Genomic DNA, 26,379 nt, shown 5'->3' on the forward strand with positions numbered 1-26,379 from the left:
AAGGGGTCTGATTTGCTGAGACACCAGCTTCACCTTCTTAACAAGGTTATTTCTGACAGCATGTGTAGATAAACATTTAGCAACAATTTAAGACAAAATCGTGTAAATCAGCTTGGTTTTGCAACACAAAGGAATTTGTATTATTAACATGGTAGAAGAGAATTTTTCAGAAATATATGTAATCTTTGCTGTTTGGGGGGTAAAATTAATGCTTGTCTCCCTGAGGAATATGGAAAATAATCAGATTTTAGGGGTTTAAATAATATTTTTAAATTGTAAATGGGATTTTTTTATTCACCCAGGCACCTAATTACAACAAGCATGCACATTTTGGTGCATTCAAGAATGGAAAATCAGAATAGCAGCATTGATTCTTCTGGTGGGTTTTGCTCCATTTAAAGACATGAAATGAACTACAGCCAGGAAGGTGATAGATGATATAATAAGCCACCTCTGAACCTACACCCCGTCTCTTCACGGTTTAGACTTACTAAAATAAATACAAGGTGATTTTCATCTTCAGGTAGAGTGAAGCCTTTTAAATAAGGCGTCACAGGTGCAGCTATTCTACCTTAATGAAATGGGTAGTGATATTCCCACCATTATTTATTTTGGTGATAATATGCTGCATATTCAAGTCTTTTGTAGTTATTTTCACCCAAAGTAGTTGACAATTTGATGCTTCTGGTGATGTTTATGGCTTCATTTTATATAATTTTTAAAGTAAGTTCCACTAGAAACAGTTCATCTTATACCTTCAAAACTATTACCTGTTCTTTAAAAAACAAAGTTGCTTGTTACTTGTTCTTTGTGTTTTAGGTGCAGCTCAGTGGAAGATGATGACAACCAGAAGACATGAGCTAAGGTTTCTGTCCTATAAAAGATTTATTTAAAAACAATCCTTCATTTAGTTTTTGTCTAATTTTTTAGTTTTCAGCATTATGATTTGGGTTTTATTAGTGTTTGGTATTTAGAATTAGTGCTATTGTGGTGTTCATCTGTAAAGTGCTTGTTTTATCATACTTCCTGCCTCTCCCCTCCCCCAGTTTCTCCTCCCCTAAAATAAAAATAGTGGTCAACTTTAGTAATATAAAAGGCTGTTGGACGCTGAGATTCCACATAACACATGGTTGTCAAAATTGGATCTTCAGGATTCTTAGAAAAACCACCAGAATAGCATATATCTAAAAGTAGTCTTCAGCTTTAGGCAGATGCAAAAGAATAGAAACTGGAATATTAAGAATACTGTTCAACTCCTTTAGTATCTATTCCCCATCTTACCCTTTAGACACCTCGTTATTAACCAGTGTTCCAGTCTTAAAGTAGACAAAATATTCAGAGCCATTGTTTTTTTTTTTTTAAGGGAAATAAAAAAGATGATACTGTGGGTTTTTTATACTCCCCAATTTAGCATATCTAGACTACCTATTTGAAAGGAACCCTATCAACTGTCTTATGTATGTTACATGATTTTCTTACACTCTGTAATTTTGCTGAGGTGCAATTTGGAACTCTGCAAGACCTACTAGATTGAATTTATTTAGTGAATGCTCCTTAATAAATTTGCATTCATCTTTTAGAGCAGCTGTATAGTTTTCAAATGCTATCTGCCATGAATTTTTTGCTTTTATTATACTTTATGGCAAAAGTGATATCAAGTGATTGTCAGACTTGAGGGCTCATAGAAGTCTTAGGTATGGCTCTCAAAGATGTTACAGTTTTTTCTAGGGTTGGGAGAATAGTTGAGATCTGGAAAGCATAGACATTTTTTACGCTCTGGATAGACTTTATTCTTGAAGGTCATCAGAAATGAGGTTGGAATTTCAAGGTTTTGAGCAGGGGGAGCATCTTATATTCACCCTTAAATCGTTATTAATACATCCCGTTTTCTTCATTCCCCGATAGCTATCTCATTTCATTCACTTTCTCAAAATTTTGTTTTAAAATAATAGAAATGTTTTGTCATTATTAAGTACCACTTTATTCCTAACAAAAATAAGTACTCAGGACTTTTTTTTCAATATGAAATATTTATGTAATGTTTTATGGTATGTGGTAGAGGAAGTAAAATGTAATGTTCTCAGTTTTGTTCCATATTTGCATTCCTCTTATGCTTTACCTGTATTTTATCATTTGTAAGCAGAACTCTAGCTATATGGGTAAAAATAAAATCTCTGAGATGAAACAAAGGAATCAACATGATAAAATTTAGGCGAAGTAATTAAGAAATGGCCCTTTTGAATGTTGAAGATAGGAAATAAGCCATATATTCAAATATGTAATTTTCCTCCTTTAGTTATAATGACATCTTTACCAATTGGGCTTCATAAATGTGTTTCTTTCTTAATAGTATCCTAGTTCCAGCATATATTCAACATGAATTTTATCATTCTCCTCCTAATGGAATGTCTTCCTTATAGAAATGTTCACGACACATTCATTTGTGTTTTTTACATGTCAATAATGTATGCTAAATTAAAATGTTGTTTTCCAGTTATTCTGATAGATGTCATTATGGCATCCTTAATTTTTCTTCTCCTTCTGTATATAGGGTAAGGGACTGTTCTGAAGAACCTTTCCATTTAATGATCAAGATATGGAAGCTGATTTCTGAAAATGCTCAGTGTATACTCTAATTATTTATGGTACCATTTGAATTGTAACTTGCATTTTAGTAGTGCATGTTTCTAATTGACTTACTGGGAAACTGAATAAAATATGCCTCTTATTATCATATTGTCTCCTGGTTTTTTTCTTTGGTTGAGTTCAGATTTTCCTCACAAACATCAAAACATTTTCAAAGCATTAGGTGTAGGACACCAAAGGGTGTATTATATTCATGTTCCTGTTACGTACATTTCTGCTTTGGTTTTCCTAGTAATGGAAACAGATAAGTAATGAGCCAACTCCTGTTTTTATAACGATAAAAATAAATTGGTTCATTGCCCACATGATAGCTTGACAAATCTTGGGCTCTTATCCTCAGTCTACCCACTCTTTATTTTCTTCTTTCAAGGAACTGTTTTTGGCTTTTCAAAACAGTGAGTAAAATAGATTCACAGTGTAGTTTGTGAATCTTAGTGCATGCAAAGCAGGATTGGAGAAAGGCAGGCAGAATGGCCTTGTAGAATGCACCCACCCACCCCATTGGAGCTAGCCACCGCAGAGTGGCAGGTAGAAGCTAGTGTGGTTGATTCCGGGCTAAGAAATGGTCAAATGGCACTGGCTCTGGATAGTCTTCATGCAAAGGCTCCAGTTATAATTTTGTTAGACTGCATAACTATCTAAAGTGGCTATGAGGTTATTGTATCTGGTACATTTTAGGGAAAATAGTATGCAGGATGTATTGGTTAAGGACCTTTCACACATACTTTTTTTCTTTCTTTTTTTCTTTTTTTCGAGACGGACTCTCCGTCTGTTGCCAGGCTGGAGTGCAGTGGCACAATCTCAGCTCACGGCAACCTCCGCCTCCTGGCTTCAAGTGATTCTCCTGCCTCAGCCTCCCAAATAGCTGTGATTACAGGCGCCTGCCACCATGCCCCGTTAATGTTTGTATTTTTAGTAGAGACGGTTTCACCATGTTGGCCAGGCTGGTCTCGAACTCCTGACCTCAGGTGATCCACCCGCCTCAGCCTCCCAAAGTGCTGGGATTACAGGTGTGAGCCACCACACTCAGCCACACATACTTTCTCTAATTAGAAAGATTCAACCTCATGAAGATCCAGTGAGCTGAGAACCATCGATGACTGGAGAGCTAAACATGGGTATTTATGAGCAAACTAAGTTTTCCTGAACAGAATTTATATGTGTGTTATAAACTGCCAAATGTTTAATGGTGGACGTTGACTTCCACCAAGTATGAAAAATAGCCAGATATTTTGTATTCATGTCTCCAGTTTTGTCCACTACATATGTAGACAAGTGGGTCCCACTTCACCTGTTTGAACCAGGTCTTTTCCCCCATCAGCCTACAGGATAAATTTGAGATGATACATCTCTAAGCCCTACAAAACTTGCCACTTCTGGTCTCAGTCCCATCTCCCATGCCCATTCCCACTCCTAGTCTCACTGAAAGGGTTTGTGTCTGTTGCACCATACCATTTCCCTGTGTCTTGGCACATGCCCTGCAAGAAACAGGACATTGTTAGGAATAATTGTTCCTGCACCTAACTAGTGCTAAGGAGGTTCATTCTCCAGATGATCTGCCCTCCTGTGTCAGTCTTACTTCCGTCATGTATTTTGTGAATACTTGTATATGCCAGGCACTTTTGCTGCTAGTCATTTAACCCGCACATGATTATATGAGATAAAGACAGTCTACCCACTTTACCCATCAGAAAAGTGAAGCAAGAGAGGTTAAGGAAACTGCTGAAGGTGTTAGAGGTGTTCAGTGGCAAGAGTCTGGGTTCGAATTTAGCCTAGCGACAGAGCTAGTGCTTGTAACCACTATGTCATGCATGACAATTGGTAGTCAAGTACTACCTGCCAGGATACAGTGGTGAGCAAACAGGCATGTCCTTGCTGAAGGTTTTACAAATAAAAATTACATCACGACCCTGGGGGCGAGGGAAAGAATCCAGGTAGCTAAGGAAAGTAGAAATGAGAATGGACACAGAGGGCTTGTCAAAAAGGTTCAGTACACAAGTTAGAAGGAATTGTAAGAATTAAAGATGGTTTGTGGGAAACAGGTCATTGCAAGTTGGAATTTAGTGAAAATGTAAGTCCACTTTGGCATATACTTTTATGAGAGGGATATTATACCACTTTGGATTAATGGGACTGATTGTATGGGATACAGGTAAAATTTCATTATGCTGAGGGAGACTAACCAATTACGTTTGTTTTCTATTGCTGTGCTATATGATTCTAGAAAATTCTTTGAAATTTTCTAGACTGGGATTACAGGCGTGAGCCACCATGCCCAGCCGCCTTTTACTTTTCATTTGGTACCATTGGATAATGGTTGAAGTTTTAATCGTGTATTTTTTTTAATTTTTAGAAAAATTAATTTGAATTCACCAACCATCCACTTAAAACCCAAACACAGTATATTCCAAAATATCTGAACCTCTGATTTATGTATGTTACATCAGTCCTTTCCCTTACATCTTTCAAAGTGTGATCCAAGAACCACCTGCATTAAAATCACCGGGAATATTTGTTTATAATGTGTGTCCATGGGTCCCACTTCCAAAGATTGTGTTTCAGAGGGCCTGCAATAGAAGCTAGGACTCTATTTGTTTCCTTGATTCTTAGGGGCAGTAAAGTTTGTCAGTCACGTAGTTTTCCTTTTTCACTAGTTAATGAGTTATGTGTTGGCTGAATGAATTTCAAATAACCAGCCTTAAGACTTCCAGCAGTGCAGAGCCTTGGAAAAAACTCTAGTAACATGACATTTTGGCTGCTCTGTGGACAGTGATCTTCCCAATTTTTCCTTCAACATTTAGAAAATACTGAGTGGAAGAGGGTTATTTCATGCCTAAACCTGTAGTTGGGCCCCAAAGAGAACTATCTTTCGTGTATATGACAAAGAAAGGCCGGGGACATAGAAAATTTCTAAGGATTTGGGAGGAGCTAGTAGGATCTAGAGGATCTTGTACATTAACAGAACAACAACTTCTTTAGCTTTTAAGGGCCAAGTAAATGCCCAAAGGATAGGTCAAAATGATAGATCTGTGGAGATGAGGGCACAGGAAAAAAAAATGATACCAGAGTGGGAAAGACTTTAAAAAATCAACTCTTAGGACTACATAACAAGAACTACAGCTGCAATAAGTCAATTATAGCATTTATTGATGGAATTATACTGGAAAACAATCACTGAAAAAAGAATAGCCTTTTGAATAGAATAGTCTACTAAGTGAACCATTTATTTGAAACACAACATGCAAAAGATTGTGAAATACGTCAGTATAGAAGCCTGGGGGTTTATATATAGACATCTCAGCAGTGCTTTTCACAAGTTCCACTGCATATCACATCAAGCAACTGTTTGGTGATTTTGGGGGACTGTTAATAGTACCTGTGTCTTGGAATAATTAACCATATCTTAGTTGGGCTTCTTAGAATAGATCTGTTCACATTGAGATGTATGAAAGAAAAGAGTTATTTTTGTTCAGTAGGTGAGCAGCACTTATCCTTAGCAATAAGGGAAGGCGACAAACAGTTTAGCTTCTGAATAGAGAACGGTCTATTCAACACTATATTTTGTCGGTAAAGTTTCTTTTTGGTCCCAAAGTTTCTCTTTGGTGCCTTAATTTCTTCCTTCTGATTTTCGGGAAAAGACAGAGGTATAGGTGAAACTGGCATTGGAGACCTCGATGGCAGACATCTTGTGGAGACCATTTTAACCAGTGATTGATTTGTTTGGCCAATAGTAGGCTTGGATGAGAGTTCTTGGCATGGATTTAAAATAGAACTTTTGGGATTCTTATCATAAGTTTCAATCAATTGTTTTGTGGTGGAAGAACTTTTTAGAGACGGTGGTCTAGAATTCCATTTATATTTGCCAGCATTGCTCCAATTCCGTTTTAAAGCATTTTGCTCAAGCTTACAAGAACCAGAGTTGTTTTTACTTTTTTCTTGACTTTCATCTACACAAGGTATCTGAAGACTCAAAGAGTCACAAAGTTTTGGTCTCACGTGTGGTGTAGCTGTGGAGGAAGAGGGTCGTTGAGAACCTGCTGGAGTACAGAAATTCGTTTGTAGTCTTGGCCTCTCTTTTTGAATAGTCATATGTTGTAATCGTTCTAGTTCCAGTAAACGAGTTATCAAGTGTTCAACAGAGGTTTCTACAGGTTCCACTGTTGCTTTCCAATTGTCAGATTTGGAGAGGGCTAAATTGTGCAAGTCTAGAGTACTGAAAGGAGGAGGGAGAAAATCAGGATATGGAAATACTTCATTTGGCTCCTCGGTGAAAGGTTCCTCAACATTTTTTATTGTTTCTGGCTTCAAGTTCAGGTCCACCTTTTTAAAATAGCTGAGTAAAGTATCATTTGCCTTCTCATTTTCTGATAAATCACTTTCATCTGTTACATTTTCTTCCACACTGCTGTTTCCATGTTTCAAATTCCAATTTGGAGCAGGTAACATTTCACCATCGTTGTTTTCTATAGTTGAACATGAACTAATACGAATCTCATTTCTGTTCTTAAAAAAGTCTCCATCAGCATAGGGCCAGCAGAGACCTAATGGCACTGGCAGTCCAGGGTAAGGACCAGCTTGCTTATCAACTAAAGCAATTGTTAATGGGTGGTTCAGGGTGAAGGCTCTTATAGGATTATTGATTACATTAAAGCCAGTTTCCACTGAAGATTTTTTGAATTCCCTTTAAAAAATAATTTAATTAATGAATGGTTTATTGACTAGAATTAAAATGCTATTAAAATGATACAGTTAAGTACCCTTTATCAAAGATCAGTTAATGTTTAGTTCCCAATGGCATATGTGTATCTAGCTACCTGTAACAGAAATATGTTGGTTTCCAAAAATGCTCTACTATACAACTATATACATTTTTAAAAATATAGATTAAAATATTAACTGGGCATCCCTTTGTGCAAGCACAGGTGACTAGATTATGATACCTAAAATGGCTAACTGTGGCTGTGAATAGACAATAGGTTAAAAGTGGCTAACTATATGTTTGCCTATAGTGCACATGCAATTATTATGTTTGAAAACGAGGATATCTAACTCAAACTGAAATTAAAGTGAAATGTTTATTGATCCAGAATTAGATAAAAGGAAACTCAAAGAATGTAATTAGGTTACTTTAAAAAGCCTTCTATGTTAGCCACTGTGGTTTTAAAAAATTACTGTAACAAGGAAGCAAACAATATCTATCAAAAATTATCCCAGATATAGTCCCTAGTAATTTTCATATAATGATGCTCTTCTATTTTAGGAGTAATTCTAGGTATTAAGTTGAAATGAAAACTACAAAAAAGCCATAGAATACTGAGTTTCTAGTTAGTTTTTGTTTTTTAAAGATAACTAGAAATACTGAGATTGAAAGATTTGACATATAGTCTTGATATCCTCTTGTTTCTTTTTAAGCCAGTTGACATTAAAGATAACAAAGTATCTGGAAAAGTTTTGAAAAATACTTTCGAGGCCAGGCACAGTGGCTCACACCTGTAATCCCAACACTTTGGGGGCCAAGGCAGGCGGGTTGCTTGTGCCTGGGATTCTGAGACCAGCCTGAGCAACATGGCAAAATTCATCTCTACAAAAAAAGTAGCTGGGCATGGAGGCATGCGCCTGTAGTCCCTGCTCCTCTGGAGGCTGAGTTGGGAAGATTGCTTCAGCCTCAGAGGTTGAGGCTGCAGTAAGCCATGACTGCACCACTACACCCCAGCCTGGGTGACAGAATGAGGCCCTGTTGCAAAAAAGAAAAAAGAAAAAAATACTAATTTAGCTAAATACTAGGTATACTGCTTTGCCTTTGAAAAACCACAGGAAAATCACTTTAAATCTACAACTGTTAATAGACACGTACATGTAGTATGCAGAGGGTGAAATCTGGAAAGGGAGGGCCTAGGTTTGAACCCCTTTGTTACCAGTGAGCGAGCAAAATGGAAATGATAATTCCTGCCTTGGAGGTAGTCTGAGAAGCAAGAGAATTGATATGAATATGCTTTGCAAAACGTTAAACACTAAGTTATCATTTCTTTTATTCTTTTTACTTGTTGATGGTATATTGAGGAGAAAAATCTTTCATTGATACCAAACTTCCATCTCTGCAACATTATTCAACCTACCCAATATTAATAGCAAATGCCTGTCAAACACATTGTTCTGTTTAGTCCTCACAACCTCATGAGATAGCACTTTTATCTTCCACCTTTTGCAGATAAGGGAACGGGGATGTAGAGTGGCTAAGGGCACACATCTGGGAAGTGGGAGAGCTGGAACTCCACGTGGGGGACTCCCATGCCCCTGGTCCTAACTACTGCGTTCTACCGCCTCCATTTGTTCGCTCCTCTGCTACTGTGATAAAATTCAACTCACTTCATTTGACCACTTATCTTGAAATACTTTTTCTCAGCTGAGGTTTTTTTCTCATAAAAATAGCCTTTCTTATCCCCATCTGCACCAATATTCCTTTAGGTCATCAGTCACCACAACTGCCATAGAACTTTATTTCCCCCTTGAATTTTAATGTAAAGAGAACTTTATCCCAGGCCTCACAGAGGTAAAATTCTCTGACTAGGAGATGGCTGATATCAAGTGAACCACTCTCCTGCTAAACTACACAAAAGAGCCATGGAACTCAGGATCCATGAGCTAAGACACTATGCAAAAGCTCCACAAAGTAGCCCTCAAAAAGCGTTCATTTCCAAATACTAGTAACCTGTGTTTCTAAGAAGCCTTCTAGCTAGTCCTAATGCACAATAAAGTTTAAGAATCAAAAAATAAGAATTAACATTCAGGGGCCGGGCGCGGTGGCTCACGCCTGTAATCCCAGCACTTTGGGAGGCCGAGGTGGGCGAATCACGAGGTCAGGAGTTCAAGACCAGCCTGGCCAAGATGGTAAAACCCCGTCTCTACTAAAAATACAAAAATTAGCCAGGCGTGGTGGTGGGCGCCTGTAATCCTAGCTACTCGGGCAGCTGAGGCAGAGAATTGCTTGAACCTAGGAGGCAGAGGTTGCAGTGAGCTGAGATCATGCCATTGCACTCCACCCTGGGCAACAAGAGCGAAAGTTTGTCACACACACAAAAAAGAAATTAAAACTCAGGTAAGGTTGGGTGCCGCAAACCACCATGGCACGTGTATACCTATGTAACAAACCTGCAAGTTCTGCACGTGTATCCCAGAACTTAAAAAAGTATTAAAAAAAAAAAAAAAAAAAAGCGGCCTGGCGTGGTGGCTCACACCTGTAGTCCCAGAACTTTGGGAGGCCAAGGTGGATCACCTGAGGTCAGGAGTTTGAGACCAGCCTGACCAACATGGAGAAACCCCATCTCTACTAAAAATACAAAATTAGCCGGGCGTGGTGGCCCATGCCTGTAATCCCAGTTACTCGGGAGGCTGAGGCAAGAGAATTGCTTGAACCCAGGAGGCAGAGGTTGCAGTGAGCCAAGATTGCATCTTCGCACTCCAGTCTGGGCAACAAGAGCAAAACTCCGTCTCAAAAAAAAAAAAACAAAACCTCAGGTAAGGTCTGAGAGGCTACTTTCACATCCTGGCTCTACCTTTCATTAATATTGTGTGACTCTGAGCAAGTTACTTAACTTGTCACCATGCCTCAGTGTCCTCATCTGTAAAACAGGGATGATGATAACTACCTTCCTTATATGGTCGGTTGTTCAGTTAAATGAATTACTACATATAAGGAATTAACATAGTGCCTGGAATGCAATACTACTTTCCTATTACCATTCCTTTTGCTTTCAGCAGGAAGTCCATACTTTATCCATCTAAAACCTTCATTGTCAGAACATAGTCCACTCTTTACTCCTACCTATTCTAATTGTCTCATGGTATCTGCAGCCACTTCCTGCTTTAGGGTGGATTTCTATAATTGCCCACTATTCCCACAGAATACTATTTTCTTCCGGTTGTTCATGGTCCTTGTATTTCAAATAGTTATCTCATGTGTATTTAAATTTATTTCAGTAATTTAGGGTGTTACAAAATAACTATTTGCTTACCTCTTCTCTATGGTACTTCCTTCATTAAGAGGACAATTCCATAATTGAAAGATCCCTTGTTTACTATTCTGATGACAGAAACATAATGGGTAATAGTTTAGTAGCTGCATATATTTTTAAAATATAATATTTTAAGGGTATGATGAATAAAATCTCTCCTTTGTACTTTTTTGTCTATGCACCGGCAAATTAGGTTCTAGCATCATTTGCTCCACTGGAATTTCCAAATAGTTCTATAAGGCAGCAGAGGACTTTTAAACATAATATATCTCTGTTCCCTATTCTTGTTCTAACAATGTATAGTTCTTGTTCTAATCAAGGAATATATGGTAAAACTGAATGACACTTTGTTTATATACAAAGAAATCATTTGTTTTTACTGATTTCAGCAGAAATTAGTATAACCTATTTATTATAAATACCAACTAAACTGTTAACTAATAAGACTTGAATATCATTAAGATTGTCTTTATTTTGCAGTTAAATGTTTTATGTTTTGATCAAAAAGGATAAACAAAAAGATTAATTTTCCACTACTTCAGAACAAGATATTAGTCATTTCAACTGCTTCAAGACGTGTTGTTGTTGTTGAGACACGGTCTCGTTCTGTCGCCCAGGCTGGAGTACAGGGGCACGATCTCGGCTCAGTGAAACCTCCGTTTCCTGGGCTCAAGCGATCTTCCTGCTGAGCTCAGCCTCTCGAGCAGCTGGGACTACAGGCATATGCCACTATGCCCAGCTAATTTTTTTGTATTTTTGGTAGAGATGGGGTTTCACCATATTGCCCAGGCTGGTCTCAAACTCCTGACCTCAAGTGATCCACTTGCCTCAGCCTCCCAAAGTGCTGGGATTACAGGCGTGAGCCAGTGCACCCAGCCTGCTTCAAGACATTTTAAAGGACAGGACTACTTCCCTTTTGGCAATGACTAAAAAATACTATACTCAATTTTCATTTATAGTATTGTTATACTGAAAAATACTTAATATAACAAAATATTAATTTAATAACCAATTTGAAACTCTGTAAAATATTTGATTTTGACTTGTGTGAAGAACTCTACAGAAATGAAATTTAAAGTTTAACTTTCAGGAAGGAAATTTTTTTTAAAGAACATACTTATAATTTTAAAATAGTATGTTTTATGAATATTTAAAACCAAATATTTATCCTTACCTTGTTAATTTTGCCTGAAATGTGTATAAAAAATGACAATTAATAGTTGCATAAAACTGATTATATTCAAAACAAACCCCCTTTTAATATGAGTGATTCTTTCAGTATAAGTATACACATCTAGGATTTCTTACCACCTGCTGCTCCATCCCTTCCAGCTGGGAGGTTTTTATTTTCAGGAACAGGTACTTCTGAATCCAAATTCCAGTGAGATAAGTTCTAAAACAATATTTGTTTTAGGATAAACTTAACATTAAGAAAACGTAAGCAGCTCAATAATTTCACATGTTCTTGGGGTAAAGTATGACAAAAGGCACAAAGCTTCATGACTCTCGCCCCTCATTATAAAGAACTTACCAACATCTTTGAGGAGAAAGCAATTTTCTCTTAACCAAGCCCTTATCAGCTTGATAACACCTATTGTTGAGGAATTAGAAAGGCTTTTACAATAATTTGTGGTTTCATTCACATTTTGTTAAATATAATAACACAGGTTTTCAAAATTGACTTTAAAAATATAATAAAATGTCCTGTTCAGTGTGCCTCTGGAACACAATGGTGCATTCATCAAACTTTTATATCTGAGTATCAGATCTAAAAGTCTATAAAAAGCCGGGTGTGGTGGCTCATGCCTGTAATCCCGGCACTTTGGGAGGCCGGGCAGGTCAGGATCACCTGAGATCTGGAGTTTGAGACCAGCCTGGCCAACATGGTGAAACCCTGTCTCCAATAAAAATACAAAAATCAGCCGGGTGTGGTGGCACACACCTGTAATCCCAGCTATTCGGGAGGCTGAGGCAGGAGAATCGCTTGAACCCAGGAGGTGGAGGTTGCAGTGAGCTGCAATCACACCACTGCACTCCAGCCTGGGCCACAGAGTGAGACTCTGTCTCAAAATAAATACATAAATAAATAAATAAAATTAAAAAAATAAAAGCCTGTAAAAATCTTTCCATCAACCACAGGAAGTCTCTAACCCTCATATTATATTCAACACTAACCAGCCCACTACTCATTCTGGCTTCCAGATGTGGAGAAACACTTAGGAAATATTCCAAAGAAAGCCAAAAATAAAAAGGGAAATGTACTAATAACAACTGAGTATTTATGTTCCAGACATTGTACAGAGTGCTATGGGGAAAAATGTGGGAGATGTGTAGAAGATTATAACAATTTATTCTGGAAAACAGAAAGTGAAGAGGTGATTCGTTTATAAGAAAGTAACTTTTTAGGAATGAACCCAATTGTTTTCTGTCTCAAAAAAGCATTGTAAATTAAACTCTAAGCAAATGAAATGTTAGGTATTATTATATATAATCTCTTCACTAAGGAGGAACAGAGAGAAATAAGCTTCAATACAGCATGAGGATTTAATCTATCCACAAAGAGATATCTCCTGATAGGAAGGGTAGTTGAACACTGGAAGGGAGGCTGCAGATTATCTTTCTCTATAGATTTATGAAAAATATAATTAATAAAATTAATTCTCTGCTCTCTGGCATGATATGTACAAGGGCTAATCTCTACATGAGAACCACCTGGGGAGCTTTTTAAAAATAATAGTTGCAAAAAAATACTACAAATCCTGATTTTAAAGAATGAGGGTGAGGGCCGGGTGCGGTGGCTCAAGTGGCAGTAATCCCAGCATTTTGGGAGGCCAAGGCAGGCAGATAACCTCGTCAGGAGTTCTAGACCAGCCTGGCCAACATATCGAAACCCCATTTCTACTAAAAATACAAAAATTAGCTGGGCGTGGTGGTGGGCGCCTATAATCCCAGCTACTCGGGAGGCTGAGGCAAGAGAATCACTCAAACCCGAGAGGCAGAAGTTGCAGTGAGCTGCGATAGCACCACTGCACTCTAGCCTGGGTGACAGAGTGAGACTCCATCTCGAAAAAAAGAAAAAAAAAAAAGAATGAGGGTGAGGCCCAGTTATTTGTATTTTAAAGATCTTTTTATAGTTCACAGCATGATGACTGGGTTTTTATGTTCATGTGTGAGATGTGCCCCTTCAAACCTTTTTACGATGTCTGGTGGATTTTTAAGCTTTTTTCAGCTATATGATCCTGGTACTCATATGAAATGCACACGTGAGAGAAATATCCTCGTTGATGAAACTGTGTTGTTGCAATTATAAAATAAAATTAATGTAACCAGGCCAGGCGTGGTAGCTCACACCTCTAATCCCAGCACTTTGGGAAGCCAAGGCGGGTGGATCACTTGAGGTCAGGAGTTCGAGACCAGCCTGGCCAATATGTCTCTACTAAAAATACAAAAAATTAGCCGGGCGTGGTGGCACATGTGTGTAGTCGCAGCTACTCGGGAGGCTGAGGCAGGAGAATCGCTTGAACCTGGGAGGTGGAGGTTGCAGTGAGCTGAGATCGTGCCACAGCACTCCAGCCTGGGAGACAGAGGAAGACTAAGTCTTGTCTCCAAAACAAACAAACAAAAAACAAAAACAGCAACAAAAAATTAACATAACCAAAATTGATCAACTGGTAAAGAAGGCTCATTAACTAAACATGAAGTCTGACCAGCCTGGCTGGTCAAATTTCTTAAGAGTTGGGACTTGATTATGCTTTGTGATATCCCACCTGCCTTACCAATATTTTTCACAAAGGGTGTGTGTGTGAAAACAAAAGTGAGCACTGCCTTGTTGATAACAAGGTAGCACCTTTAACAAAGCCAAATTGCAATTAGAAATGTTTGACATTTGGAGAAGAGCTGGCTAATTTTCCCTTTGTTAAAAGAAATGGAAAATTTCCATTTGCTGTTCCAAATGTGCCTAAAGGAAAACACAGGATAAACTGCCCACGATGCAAAAGCAGCAAGGGCATCACTGCAAGAAAACTCCATAGGAGTTATGTCTTAGCAACAGGAGCCGCTGCCTAAACACTCAAGTTCAACAGCACATGCCATACCTCCTGAGAGATGTTTGACACACGTAGGCTGTTACCACAGTTCTCATTTCTTCTCCCCATTTTGTTGTAGCTGTTGCTCTGTTTCCTTAAAATCCTACACAGATTGTGGGACAGGCACATTTACGGGTAAGGGTCAACATTTATAAAAAAGAAAGAAAGTGTGAGTTTTGATTTCCCATCTAAAGGAGGTAAGAGAATGCTTAGAAAGCAGAAGAGAGGGGTTTGGAGAGCAGGGTGGGGGTGACAATACGAAACCAACCAGAAACAAGGGGCAAGCCTGACTCAAAAGGAGCACAGACAACAGCAAACCGGCAGATCTCAGAACAGAAGATTAGGAAATTGAGATCAGAGGTGAGAAAGCAAATATCAGCTAAGAAGATGAAATACACATTGGAACAAACTATGGTGAATTATCCAGAACTTAGAAAACAGGGGCACAAAATCTCCTTTTAATCATTCAAAACAATTGCTCCATTTGAAAGCAGGGTTGAACCCTTACAACTAGGCCAGGCAAGCACCCCATGCATATTTCGGAGACATCAAAATGCCCCCAGGACCAAAAATGCCCCCAGGACCAAACAATATTTTCCGCACCAATCAATCAAGGTACCTAAAAGGTTTTAACCCACTGCCGTTTAAGGTAAAAGAATTAGAGAACTCTAAGGTAACAAGCAAAACAGTCACTTTAAGGTGTGGCTATCTGGAAACAATCACATTTTTTGTTGTTGTTGTTGAGACAGAGTCTCGCTCTGTTGCCCAGACTGGAGTGCAGTGGCGCGATCTCCGCTCACTGCAACCTCCGCCTCCCGGGTTCAAGCCATTCTCCTGCCTAAGCCTCCCGAGCAGCTGGGATTACAGGCGAGCACCACTACGCCCAGCTAATTTTTATATTTTTAGTAGAGATGGGGTTTCAACATGTTGGCCAGGCTGGTCTTGAACTCCTGATCTCGTGATCCACCCGCCTCAGCCTCCCAAAGTGCTGGGATTACAGGCGTCAACCACCGCGCCCGGCCAAGAATCACAAATTAAAGCCACCGCAGTAATCGGTCTATCTGCTAATCGTTTACAATTGATTGTCTCCTACAGAAAAGTATATGAATAGGAGATTTAGTTTAGGTAGGTTTTCAGCCAACACCGGTATTGGTCCACCGGGCGTGTGCATGCCAGACACTGGGTCTGAATGCAGGAGGAAGGCGGTTGCTGAGCAGGTGGCGCTGCCTGGGGCCACCGGGTGTGTGTCAAGGAGGAGGGCATCCAGCTCCTGGAAAAGGCCACCGCACCTGAAGGACGGCCCTGGGGACAAAGGACGCCTTGGGGACTGCGAGTTGGGGGACAGGAGCTTTAGGGGCCAGAGTGCGTGAAGGCGCGTGTCTCAAGGGAGCTGCAAGGCCCCGATGAAGAGGAATCCCCTTTTCCTCCTGAGCTGTGGCGGGACTGGGTGGGGAGCCCAGTTCCAGGGGCAGCAGGAGGGGGCTGCGGGATTCCCCGGGGCCGGGGCTCTTACCCCACCGCGCCGAAGGCCCACGTGTCCTCCCCGGCGTCCTCTCCCAGTGCGCCGCCCCGAGGCCCGAGCGCCTCCGCCTGCGTGGCTGACGGCTTGGAGGGCGCCCCCTCTGCCTCCGCCTTCCCGCAGCTGGGGGACAAAGAGGGCGGCGGGCGGCTGGCGGCCTCGAGCGCAGCCCGGTCGGCAGTGCAGGGCCTGCGAAGCCCGCGGGCCGGCGCAGGGGTGGGAGTCGGGCCCAGGGCCCAGAGAGACCTGCCGGGGCCGGGGCTGCGGCTCCGCGGGCTTCCCCACCGGCCGGGTCTCCCGGCAACTACCAGAGAGCGGGGGCGCCCGGGGAGGCCCTGCGTTCCACAAGGTCCACGCGTATTCGCGGGCCGCGGGGTCGCCGCCGGCCGCCCAGGCGCGGAGCCTCTCGGGGGCCACCCGGCCGCCGGGCCCGCGGGACGCACGACGCCGCCAGGGGAGGACAACAAGCCCCAGGCCCTGTCCCTGTGCCCCGCCCGGCACCCCCCTCCGGGGCTGCGCAGCCCACTCGGCCATCTTGGCCTGAAAGGGAACCCCGGGGCCTTGCGGGAAAGCCTGAGCCTCCCGGACCTTCTCGGGCCTTCTCGGACTTTCCCCCAGGCGTGCTGGACCTTCTTGGGCCTTCCTGGGCCTCCTCGGGCTTCCTTGACCCTCCCCGCGCCTTCCCCGAGGCCTCCAGGCCCTTCCCTGGGCCTCTCCAAGCTGAGCTCTCTGCGAGATGGCCAGTAGGCCTCTGGGACCCGGGGCCTGGCCCACCCGCCTCCACTCCCACCGCCTGCTCACATGAAGCCAGGAGCACCGCCCGGTACGTAGTCCTCCAGACTAAGCTAAAATATATACGCGTTGATACATGTAAAGTATTATCTATGCTTGTACAATATATTAACATAGAAGAAGAGGCATCCTGGTTGACACCAAGCCCATCCGGTCAGTTTCAGGTCCGTCGTCGGCCTTTCAATAGGAAGAACAAAAAAGATGATTTTTTTCTTTTTCATGTAGAGGATACTTTTAAATCACACAGCCCAATTTTGTACCCCTAAATGCATCTCTCTTATTACAGCTCCATGAAATAAGTGGAGGGGTGGGGGAAGAATATCTATCTAGTTAGATATATCTACATAGCTATCTCCCCCACCTTTTGATATAGAGAAACATTTAAAACAAAATTAATTATATATGTAAGTACAGCAAATGAATACTAAATATCATTTGGGGGGATGAGATCACGGCCATGCCCCTTTGAGAATCTCCCCATAAAAATGCACTTATATACCACGTTGAACACAATGTCAAGGGTTTCTCAGGTTCTTTGATCCTTGACTCCTGACTCTTTCCTCTGCATTTCCATTTTCTCCTCAGAAAGACCTTCCCTTTAAAGAAGCTCTTCCCACCTACCACCTACCTTACTCTATCTCATGACACCCCGTTGTTATTTACTTCTTTGTACTCCTCATAATCTTGCTGTTTACTTGTTTGTTTTTGTATTGTCTGTCTCTCCCCAGCAGAATATCAAACTCCATGTGGGCTGGGGCCTTTCCTGTCTAGTTCATTTCTGTATCCCCAACCTTTTAAAACTGTGCTGGGCACATAGTAGAAGCACAGTCGTAGAAGCACAATCGATGTAAGTGAATGAACAAGATTTGTGCAGGCCTCATTCCTTGCAGGCTCCTTGGAGGTTTCCCTTCTAGGCCCTCTCCTCCTTCGGCTGTTTTCCATACTGCTGCTCTAAAATATAGACCTGCTCAACTGCCTCCTAATGCCTGAAGAAGGAAACCCAAATTCTGCAGCCATCGTTTAGGTATCTGCTCATCACCTTCCCAGCGCCCACTACATGTCAAGCACATCGGACATTTTACAATTTTCCTAAACACTCTCCTCCAGGGCATACATCATTGTTACTCTTCCTGTAATAGTACCTCCTTTTTATCTCCTTTTTTTTAACCTGCCTAAATTCTAGTCATTACAGTTCTAACTCACAAGTCATTTTTCCTGATTGTTCAGTAAGTGTAATTATTAGAAAAAATACAAAAAAAAAAAGAGAAAACAAAAGTTGCTATCTCCTCCAAGATACCTGCTTCGTTATATTATAATGATTTAATTACAGCTCCTTACTCAGTTACATTATAATTATTCATTTACAATATCTCAATCACTTTCTTTTCAACATCTTGAAGGTGATATCTGTCCATATTCTATCTAACAGAGTGCCTGGCATGTACTGTAGTAGGTAAGGCTGCTACAATAAATGTTTCAATTGATTTAATTATTGCAAAAATAGTATTTTCTGAAATGTATGGTGTGGTGACTATATGCCAGGCATACTGCTGAACATTTTATATGGATTAACCAATGTATATGCCTAATAATCCAATGAAGCAGATACCACCAGTTATTCCTATTTTATTTCTTATTTTTTAATTTTTTTTTTTTGAGACAGAGTCTTGCTCTGTCACCCAGGCTAGAGTGCAATCGTGTGATCTCGGCTTACTGCAACCTCTGCCTCCCAGGTTCAAGCAATTCTCCTGCTTCAGCCTCCCTAGTTCCCTAGTGGCTGGGATTACAGGCACCAGCCAACATGCCCAGCCAATTTTTTGTATTTTTAGTAGAGACGGGTTTCGCCATGTTGGCCAGGCTGGTCTGGAACTCCTGACCTCAGGTGATCTGCCGGCCTCAGCCTCCCAAAGTGCTGGAATTACAGGCATGAGCCTCTGAGCTCAGCCTAGTTATTCCTATTTTATAATTGAGTAACCTGAGACTTAGATGTATTATATAACCTTTCCCACCTTACAATTACTAAAAAAATTGCGAATGGGAGTAAATATTGAGGTACGTGTATTTCCAGCTAATGCTTTCTACAAATATATCTAGCTGAGAAATGTTCCCTGCTCTTGAGACAGAAATTATGTATGCTTGTGTGTGCACATGCATACGTGTGTGTAAATTCCAAATATCTGGCTTACACATTTCCCCTCTTCCTTGCTTTATGTTTCTGTTCATGCCTTTTTCTGTTATTTCAGAACTCAAACTGATTCCTGATCCCTTGGAGTCCTTCTGAGATTTGTCATCCATAAATACATCCTCTAAGATTCTTTTTTTTTTTCTTAACACAACTTATTCTTAAAAATGTTCCTTTCATATTATCACCCCCACTCAACTGGTCTTCCTTTCTCTGGAGACTTTCGAATGCTTTGACATCAGCATCAAAATCATGGCTGGCCCTTCCCTCATTGCTAAATGTGCACGGCTGTGGAGATGTGAAATATGAAAGCAAAAACTTGGAAATGGTGCCCTCTCCAAACCCTTGGGTCTGGTCTGGCTCCGGCCCAGTGTAGGAGGTTGGACAGTGGGTCATTTTCTACAGCAGCTCAGACCCAGCTTAACATCAATCCCAAGGCCAAAGAAAATGCACCTTCCTTCTGTTGGGGCTTGGAAAACAGTACCCCAAAATGAAGGCTTCAGAAATAGCCTCAGAAGCAAGTTTTTCTCTGACTTTCTTCTGCCCTCCTGTCTCTCAGTCCCAGTCTCCATCTGAGCCTAGCCTGAGAAACTAGAATCCCTTTTCTCCAATGCAGGTTACAGAAATCAGAATGCTTTTTTCCCAAAGCCAGCCATAAAACCTAAAAATATTACTCCAATTTTCCCTTTGCCTTTCTGTGTAAAAACTGGCCATAAAGAAATTATCTGATTCCCATTCCAGAGAGTGGCCCATACCCAGAAGGAAGGAATGCTGCTCAGAGAGGCCAAGAAGAATCTAGAGAGACAGGCCTTGCTGGGTTCCCCCACTCAGGCTATTAGCGTTAGATCAGACCTTTTTTGTCCTATCGTATTTCTGCACAGCTGTCCATACTTTGTTGAACCTAAGCATAAAAATGGAAACTCTCCCCTGTATTTCTGAGTTTTCATTCTGTACACTCCCATGTATAAACACATGCTAAATAAATTTGTATGCCTTTTCCCCAATTACTCTGCCTTTTGTACTTGAGTACTTCTCCTGTGTCAGCCTCCCAAGTTGCTAGGACTACAGGTGCATGCCACCACGCCTGGCTAATTTTGATTTTTCAGCAAATCTTCAGAGGGCCAAGCCCTTGGCCCCTACACCTCCAGCCATCTCATGGCCATGCCCAGGATTGAGATTTTAGTGGTAGCCTCAGCTTGCCTTACTTTAAATCTGCACCTCTTTAGCTGATCCTGAGTGAAACCATTGTTTCATAAACACAGTAGGATGAGGCAGATGCTCTCTATTTCAGGCATTTAGCAAGCTCTTACGTTAATTACGAGGGAGGCAGGCTAAGGAAAAAAAGGCAAGCCTTGGGCCAGTCACTTAGGAGTCCAGTAAGCACAGCTTGCTGCCCACGTCAGTTTCTCCTCCTATAACAAAGGAGATGACACTGACTGCCACGTAACTATTTTGGAAAGCACCTTGAGATAACATTCCTTTTCATTGTCCTGAATTATGCAAAGATATGTCAGTAGCAACATTACTTAGTTTCTAATTATTCTGGAGGGAAAAGGCTTCTATTTCAGTCTACCTCCTTCAGTATCTTTTACTTTTTGATATTACCCATGCATTTGTCCTCATCTTCCTTTGTTTTTCCCTTTAGAATTGCCAAGGTCATGGCTGGTCATGTACAGCAGAATCTTTTTCTTTCTTTCTTTTCTTTTCTTTTGTTTTTTTTGAGACAGAGTCCCACTCTGTTGCCCAGGGTGGAGTGCAATGGCGCAATCTCAGTTCACTGCAACCTCCGCCTCCCGGGTTCAAGTACTTCTCCTGTCTCAGTCTCCCAAGTTGCTGGGACTACAGGCTCATGCCACCACGCCTGGCTAATTTTTTTGTATTTATAGTAGAGACGGGGTTTCACCATATTGGTCAGGCTGGTCTCAAACTCCTGACCTCAGGTGGTTCACCCGTGTCGGCCTCTCAAAGTGCTAGGATTACAGCTGTGAGCCACTGTGCCCAGTCTACAGCAGAATCTTGTTCAATATAATTATGTAACATTTTCTGAAAGTTAGGACACTATTTTCTAATTAATAATATGCATTTTTGTTCTCAGATAAGATGCTAAGTCAGTGGGAAACATTTCATTTCAATTATGGCAATTTGTATTTAGCATATGGTTTAGCGATCTGGTCTTATTTTTGTTTTTCCTTTTTGAGAACTGCTTTGTCTTTTAGTAGTGGCTAATTTATCCTGATTTAGAACTATTCTATGAGCATTCATCTTAAATATACTTTCTTGTGTTTGTATAATTCCTTTTTAAGAAATATATATGCAAATATTTCTAATTTGAAGTTTTAAAAATTAAACTTTAACACTCTGCTCCCATAGCAATGTCCTATTTGGGAGGCCATTGTTTTGTTGCAAATAGTTAAGAAATATTGTTTAAAAATTATTTATTCCTGGAACGTGTGATAGTGATGTAGATTAACATATTTCCAAAAGGAAGCAAAATAAACACATCAATCACTGAATTTCACATCTGCATATGTTGCAGCTAGTGCTTTTGAATAAATTCTCAATCATATATTTCTCCTTTATTTTGATTTAAGACTTGATTTCTGCAATTTGAATTGCTTCATAAGCCTTTCTATTTTTCAGATGGCTATACTCTGTAACTCTATTTTCCTAGCCTTATATCACAAATTCACTTTAAATTTTGGTTAAAGTTTCAGTGTCAGAACTTACTTTCTGGTGCCAGGAAAGGTGTAACTTGAAGTCCCTTTCTGGTCGTCAGACCCCTACCACCTCATTTGTTGTGAACGGAACACTTTCTTTAGAAACTTGGAGATAATCTTCTCTCTTTGAACATTACTGAACACCTTGCCTTCTGGAAGCCAGCTGATCTTGTCACACCCACCGTGGCGTGGGGGAAGAAGAAGGTATTCAGGAGACACAGAAACCCTCTTAGGAACAGAAAAAGGAATTGCATTTACCTAAAAGTCATGAATAAAAGATCAGCCTAACTAGAAAAACAACCCAGAGTCATGCAGCTGCTGCGCTGCAGGATCAATTTAGTTAATAATACACTGCTAGCACCTACGTGGGCTGCTGGCCCGGCATAGCAGCTCTCAACACAACAAGAAAAAACTTGGGAGAAAATAATAATATATTAGAAGCCCAGTTTTGAAAAGGTAAATATATTATACACTGAATAATAGAATTGGAAATAAGAGGAATACAAAACAAAATACAAAATGAAAGCATTTGTTCCATCCAAGAATATTAGCACCATGGGCTGAGACCTGGTTGGCTCAGATCAAGATCACACAGCTGGTTAGCAGCAGAATATTTGCCAGGCGTCATTCATGACGGGTCTCTCCCATCCTAAACAGTGTTCTTTAATCACACTATAATTAGAGAAAATGAATGAGATTGATTCCTAGAAGTGTTATTCATTGTAAAATATATATATATATAAAATATGTAAAAATATATATCCATGTGATAGTTTATTTAAAAACAAAATTTAATAATTGTGACCTACTTCAGATTTCAGCCAAGGTCAGCATGCATCAGATAACTATAAACATTCATCAGTTGCTATTGAGAGCAATGACTAAGAACATATGAGTCAATTTATATGAAGTGTAAAGAATTACATTTTAGAAGATCACTTCCTTGGCATGTTGAATGGCTTAAAACATGGTTTGTTCTTTACTATTTATATAAATGAAGGTTTAGAGGAATGCACTCAACTTTGCCTGGAAGAAAGAAGCCAGGGATATGTCTTCCAGCTGCCAGAATATTCTATCCCCTTCTCCCCACCAAAAAAACCTGTAAAATTATGAGAATTACATTGAATTCAAGTGGTTATTGTTAGTTATATAACATATTTTAAATATGTACTTGCATTTAAAGTACATATACACCATGGAATACTATGCAGCCATAAAAAGTGATGAGTTCATGTCCTTTGTAGACACATGGATGAAATTGGAAATCATCATTCTCAGTAAACTATCGCAAGAACAAAAAACCAAACACCGCATATTCTCACTTATAGGTGGGAATTGAACGATGAGAACACATGGACACAGGAAGGGGATCATCACACTCTGGGGACTGTTGTGGGGTGGGGGGAGGGGGGAGGGATGGCATTGGGAGATATACCTAATGCTAGATGACGAGTTAGTGGGTGCAGTGCACCAGCATGGCACATGTATACGTATGTAACTAACCTGCACATTGCACACATGTACCCTAAAACCTAAAGTATAATAATAATAAAAAAAAAAAAAGTTTTACTTTTTGAGTTTGCAAGTTGAAAGTTAAGAAAAGGAATAGGCCAGACTTAGTGGCTTGTGCTTGTAATCACAGCAGTCTGGGAGGCTGAGGCGAGAGGATTGCTTGAGGTCAGGAGTTTGAGACCAGCCAGGGCAACATAGCGAGACCCTGTCTCTACAAAAGAAAAATAACAAAAATTAGCTGGGCGTAGTGATGCACACCTTTAGACTCAGCTACTTGTGAGGCTGAGGTGGGAGGATTGCTTGAGCCCAGGAGGTCGAGGCTACAGTGAGCTGCAGTGCAGCCCGGGCCACACAGCAAAATTCTGTCTCAAAAAGAAAGAAAATAGAAAAGAAAAGGAAGGGAAAAAAGGAAAAAAGAGAAAAGAAAGAAAGCCAGGTGAGGTGTCTCACACCTGTAAACCCAGCACTTTGGGAGGCCGAGGTGGGCGGCTCACCTGAGGTCGGGAGTTCAAGACCAGCCTGACCAACATGGAGAAACCTTGTCTCTACTAAAAATACAAAATTAGCTGGGCGTGGTGGCACATGCCTGTACTCACAGCTACTCAGGAGACCAAGGCAGGAGAATCGCTTGAACCAGGGAGGCAGAGGTTGCAGTGAGCCGAGATCACGCCATTACACTCCTGCCTGGGCAACAACAGCAAAACTCTGTCTCAAAATAAAAAAAAAAATCGATCTATCTATATATATGCATATATGAATGGAATTTTATATCTGCCGCTCTGGCCACTAATGTATCATATGGTATAATCATGATGCTTTAATAGTCTTGGCCAAAGGTTTTTAAGGTTGGTGAAAAGCTGGCCCATGCTCCCAGATTTGCCATAGCATGCTAGGCTCACACGCCTTCTCTGCTTCTCACCAGCCTGCAGTGTGGCTCTCTAGCTGGTTCATGAAGAGTACAGCAATTATGGGGAACCTGGCTCCTGGTAGAGCATGCTGAAATCTAAAAGTATCTGTAACAAACTCTATTATTTGCACTTTTCTTCCAAATCTGATAGTAGTTCTTGGCAGCTTCTGTCTTGCTCTGGACTGTGCTATTAAGTGTGGTGATTTAAGATTATTTAATACTTCTATTGTTCTCTGCTTTTTGGTCTGCAGTGAAGAATGGCTTCTTACCGGGAAAGCTCCGGTTGAGCATTTGTTTACTTTGTTTTCTTGGTATTAGTTTGGATAAGAACATAAGAAGCAGTTTGGCTTCTTACCTGTGTTAATCTGGGCATTTCCTCAGTTTTGGACGATGAAGCTCTTTCCTCGGTTCTGCTGAGGACTGCACTGATGTAACCACTCTCTCTTGGGGCCTCGTAGGGCTGTGGAGCCTTAATTAGGTACATACTGGGAGCAAGGTTTCTACAAAGTACCAGATGAGAAAATATCACTGGATATGTGCGCCCCCGCTTTCCCCTCTTCCTTTTAGCAAAGGTCTCAGTTTTCCCCAGAAATGGTCCATGTCCAGACACAAGACTGGAGTTTCTGCCACAAATCCCCGAATGACTTGGCAGGATATTTTCAATGGGCTGGTTTTCTCTGCTTTGAAAATGTAGGATGAACACGCAGGGTTCCGGACCAATACCTGGGCCATTGTGACTCTCAGAATGCCAGGCAATAAGAGATCAGAAAGCCGGTTCCACTTCATCTTGGAGATGGAGGAAAGCTTGCCAGGAGAACAATTGCACACCCCTCCAGTCCTCATGTTCTCAGTTTGTTCTTCTCTGTGATACAACCAGCATCATGAGAACAGCCAGCAGCAACTCCAGCGTGATGAAATTTTCACTCCTTGACAAGTGCAAGAAGCCGAAAAACTATGCCCAGCCAGAAGTTTTGTGTCACACCTTTGAGATGCTGTCTAACCTCCACAAGCTGCTTCCTAATCACCTGATGGAGACGCTTTATTCCTACAAGAGTGAAGAGGACAAGAAGAAATGTATGTGGGTAGAAGGTGGGCATGAGTTCTTTTCAGTAAGCATACACTTTATCTTGATACAAACTGCCTCTACTTTAAGACGCAAGTAAGAACTTTTTATTTTACTTAGTGTATTTTTATTATTTTTTGAGACGAGGCTCTTGCTTCATCCCCCAGGCTGGAGTGCAGGAGTGCAATAATCATGGCTCACCGCAGCTTGAAACTCCTGGGCTCATGCGATCCTCCCACCTCGACCTCCCCAGTAGCTGGGACTACAGGTGCATTGCCACCACAATGTCTAATTTTTTAATTTTTTGTAGAGCTGCCCCCCCGCCCCCCACATCCCCATGTTGCCTGGGCTGGTCTCGAACTCCCAAGCTCAAGTGATCCGCCCGCCTTTGCCTCCAAAGTGCTGGAATTCGAGGTGGGATCCCCTGCACCCGGCCAGAACTTGCTCTGTACGTTGTAGGTGTGATCGGTCCTCTAGACACACATCCCCATCCGTGGGCTTACTCTGGAATTTACTCATGTGCTGATTATCCATTGCTTCTTCTTGTTCCTTTTGCATAAATAGTCTTTCGTGAGCCAAGTTAGGGGTGACCCTCCTCTTTTTTTTTTTTTTTTTTGAGATGGAGTCTGGCTCTGTCACCCAGGCTGGAATGCAGTGGCACGATCTCGGCTCACTGCAAGCCCCGCCTCCCGGTTTTATACCATTCTCCTGCCTCAGCCTCCCCAGTAGCTGGGACTACAGGCGCCCGCCACCACACCCGGCTAATTTGTTTGTATTTTTAGTAGAGACGGGGTTTCACTGTGTTAGCCAGGATGGTCTCGATCCCCTGACCTCATGATATGCCTGCCTCGGCCTCCCAAAGTGGTGGGATTACAGGCGTGAGCCACCACGCACGGCCAGGCCTGACCCTCTTCTTTAGGCAAAGCTTACCTGTGGGAAAATGG

At 41.2% G+C, this 26,379-nt stretch overlaps 2 protein-coding genes and 1 pseudogene across 10 annotated transcripts in view; 2 read left to right on the plus strand and 1 right to left on the minus strand.

Moving 5' to 3' along the window:
• Window positions 1-5,776: 5,776 nt before the first annotated feature.
• Window positions 5,777-25,417, minus strand: FAM217A (family with sequence similarity 217 member A). Of its 5 annotated transcripts, XM_054493562.1 has the most exons (7): window positions 16,257-16,384; window positions 14,753-14,846; window positions 11,967-12,051; window positions 11,833-11,846; window positions 10,821-10,891; window positions 10,659-10,730; window positions 5,777-7,327 (listed from the first exon to the last, which is right to left on the minus strand). In XM_054493562.1, exons 2-7 carry the CDS (start codon window positions 14,810-14,812, stop codon window positions 6,106-6,108), a joined length of 1,524 nt encoding a protein of 507 aa, XP_054349537.1. In that variant the 5' UTR covers window positions 14,813-14,846; window positions 16,257-16,384; the 3' UTR covers window positions 5,777-6,105. The 5 variants fall into 5 exon arrangements, with proteins under 5 accessions (XP_054349537.1, XP_063521850.1, XP_054349534.1 ...); XM_063665780.1 differs by lacking the exons at window positions 10,821-10,891; window positions 11,833-11,846; window positions 14,753-14,846; window positions 16,257-16,384 and adding exons at window positions 21,964-22,181; window positions 24,728-25,417 and having other exon boundaries at window positions 10,659-10,726; XM_054493559.1 differs by lacking the exons at window positions 10,821-10,891; window positions 11,833-11,846 and having other exon boundaries at window positions 10,659-10,726; window positions 16,257-16,390.
• On the plus strand, window positions 13,781-13,897 carry LOC129039813 (small nucleolar RNA U13; annotated as a pseudogene).
• LOC129039607 (testis expressed protein 56) overlaps window positions 25,123-26,379 on the plus strand; it is a 44,767-nt gene continuing 43,510 nt past the window's right edge. For 3 of the 5 annotated variants that reach the window (XM_054493566.2, XM_063665782.1, XM_063665781.1), the window contains exon 1: window positions 25,135-25,461. In XM_054493566.2, the coding sequence (XP_054349541.2) occupies window positions 25,254-25,461 (208 nt within the window). In that variant the 5' untranslated portion in view covers window positions 25,135-25,253. Of the gene's footprint in view, window positions 25,462-26,379 lie in introns of all 5 variants that reach the window. The other 2 variants (XM_054493565.2, XM_054493567.2) reach the window with 2 other exon arrangements.

Source organism: Pongo pygmaeus, chromosome 5 (genome assembly GCF_028885625.2).
Source record: "Pongo pygmaeus isolate AG05252 chromosome 5, NHGRI_mPonPyg2-v2.0_pri, whole genome shotgun sequence".
In the NCBI taxonomy this organism is placed as follows: Eukaryota; Metazoa; Chordata; class Mammalia; order Primates; family Hominidae; genus Pongo; species Pongo pygmaeus.

Excerpts from the sequence above, each read along its gene's own strand:
- FAM217A (XM_054493562.1), bottom strand. The coding sequence starts at position 14,812 with ATGGGGAGAAGAAATGAGAACTGTGGTAACAGCCTACGTGTGTCAAAC. Across the intron at positions 12,052-14,752 it reads TGTCAAACATCTCTCAGGAG|AACTTATCTCACTGGAATTT; the intron begins GTATGGCATGTG and ends ATATTGTTTTAG. Across the intron at positions 10,731-10,820 it reads GTGCATAGACAAAAAAGTAC|TCAGAATAGTAAACAAGGGA; the intron begins AAAGGAGAGATT and ends ATGTTTCTGTCA.